Here is a 2,243-nt window from a genome sequence, read left to right on the forward strand (position 1 = left end):
AAGGTGTACAACAGCTCGGCCGACACCAAGGCCATGGTCAGCAATGTCTGCTCGCAGACCAACGACAGCCAGTCAGCGGCCTTGGCAAGGTCCACATCCAAAATGGCCACCGCCGCGCCAGGTGAGTGCCTGTTTGGTGAATGTTCCAGGGGCTCGGTGGCAGTGCTGGTAAACATGCCTGGGGAGAAGGGTGGTCTTAGCCACAGCACCTTGGTGACGACTGTGGACCAGAGGAGGACAAGGGCCAGCGCGGACCTCCAGGCAGACGGTCAGCTGTCTTGTGAAGAGGCTCCGACAGCAGGGAGTACGACCGACTCCAGCTTGTCAGCTTGCTTGGTCAGGCCGGGCAAGGGCAGCCAACTCCGACGGCAGAAACCGGCCAACGTTTCTGTTCTGCCCTGCGATCTGTCGAGAGCCCGACATAGACACTCGTTTGACGGGGACTATTCTCTGTTCCAGAGCCACAGTTATCCCCGGAGAGCGCGGACTAAGACAAGCCTGACTGGCAGTGGGCACAACTTGAACTCTGACGACTTGGGCCTGGAGAGCAAGCGGACAACCTACGGCAGCACAGAGTGGATGTTGGAGAGCACGGTGTGAGCCCAGGTTCCCTTCACGTACCAGGGCTGGGCTCCTGCCCCCTGAGCACCACTTGGTCAACTTTGGAGGGCGCAAGAGGGCAACTGTGGCGATGCCCCTTGGTACACACGGCAATGCCTTAAACCACCCCCACATTGGACATGGGCAAGGGGGAGATTGACTACTGCCAACACCAGGAGCGAACTCGGAGAGTCCTCACCATCTCCACGGACAAAACTAGATGCTTCTGTGTCTTCTCCTCGCTCCCTCCAGCATTGCGAGTTTGCAATCTGAACGGCGCCACTTCACAGCTGGCAAGGCCAACATCTGGAAGATACGCGCCAACATTTACACTCATTTCAGAAGAAGGCAAAGCCTTTGATATTTATTAAAAATAGAAACTAAAAGCGTATAAGAGTAAACTCACGGAACGAAATGGGACAAAATTGGACAACTAGTAATAAATTTTCTTTCATGTTTGATATCTGTTATATCTGGCTGGTCTGGATCAATTTCTGTGTAAGTGTATTACACTATATCTATAAAGGTATCTTGATGGAGATATTTATATAGATATATGTATCTGTATTCTACATTTATATATCTATATAGTAATGAGTCGTTCCACCCATGATGTTTTTAAAGACCCTGTTGATGTACATGTTTTTATATTAAAAACCTGTGCCATCATTCTCCCTGATTATATTTTTATTTGGGTTCTGCGTGCGGTGTTTAAAGTTGAACAGGTCCATGGTCACAGCTTTGTTGCCAAGGGCTGGTGCTCTATTGAGTGATGACATTACCCTCCAGCACGGACCTCAGGAAGTTTAGTTTAGTTTGGAGATACAGCGCGGAAACAGGCCCTTCGGCCCATCGAGCCCGCACGGACCATCGATCACCTCTCCACACGCGTTCGATGCTATCCACCTCTTACCAGAGGTTCACCAGATTGATTCCTGGGATGGCAGGACTTTCATATGAAGAAAGACTGGATAGACTCGGCTTGTACTCGCTGGAATTTAGAAGATTGAGGGGGGATCTTATAGAAACTTACAAAATTCTTAAGGGGTTGGACAGGCTAGATGCAGGAAGATTGTTCCCGATGTTGGGGAAGTCCAGAACAAGGGGTCACAGTTTAAAGATAAGGGGGAAGTCTTTTAGGACCGAGATGAGAACGTTTTTTTTCACACAGAGAGTGGTGAATCTGTGGAATTCTCTGCCACAGAAGGTAGTTGAAGCCAGTTCATTGCCTATATTTAAGAGGGAGTTAGATGTGGCCCTTGTGGCTAAAGGGATCAGGGGGTATGGAGAGAAGGCAGGTACAGGATACTGAGTTGGATGATCAGCCATGATCATATTGAATGGCGGTGCGTACAGGCTCGAATGGCCGAATGGCCTACTCCTGCACCTATTTTCTATGTTTCTATGTTACACACTCGGGGCGATTTACACAGGGCCCATTAACCTACAAACCCACACTATCCTATCACTAACACTATCCTACACTCACTAGGGACCATTTTACATTTATGCCAAGCCAATTAACCTAGAGTGTGTGGAGTGTGGGAGGAAGCCAAAAATCTCGGAGAAAACCCACGCGGGTCACGGGGAGAACGTACAAACTCCGTACAGACAGCACCCGTAGTCAGGATCGAACCCGGGTC

General features: G+C 49.8%; 1 protein-coding gene across 3 annotated transcripts in view; it reads left to right on the forward strand.

Moving 5' to 3' along the window:
* Positions 1-1,223, forward strand: part of LOC144611764 (leucine-rich repeat and fibronectin type III domain-containing protein 1-like protein) — a 109,812-nt gene extending 108,589 nt beyond the window's left edge. For 2 of the 3 annotated variants that reach the window (XM_078431014.1, XM_078431013.1), the window contains exon 3: positions 1-1,223. This exon is cut by the window's left edge and continues 271 nt beyond it. In XM_078431014.1, the coding sequence (XP_078287140.1) occupies positions 1-600 (600 nt within the window). In that variant the 3' untranslated portion in view covers positions 601-1,223. The other variant, XM_078431015.1, reaches the window with a different exon arrangement.
* The last annotated feature ends 1,020 nt before the right edge of the window (positions 1,224-2,243 follow it).

This window comes from Rhinoraja longicauda, chromosome 41 (assembly GCF_053455715.1).
Source record: "Rhinoraja longicauda isolate Sanriku21f chromosome 41, sRhiLon1.1, whole genome shotgun sequence".
In the NCBI taxonomy this organism is placed as follows: Eukaryota; Metazoa; Chordata; class Chondrichthyes; order Rajiformes; family Arhynchobatidae; genus Rhinoraja; species Rhinoraja longicauda.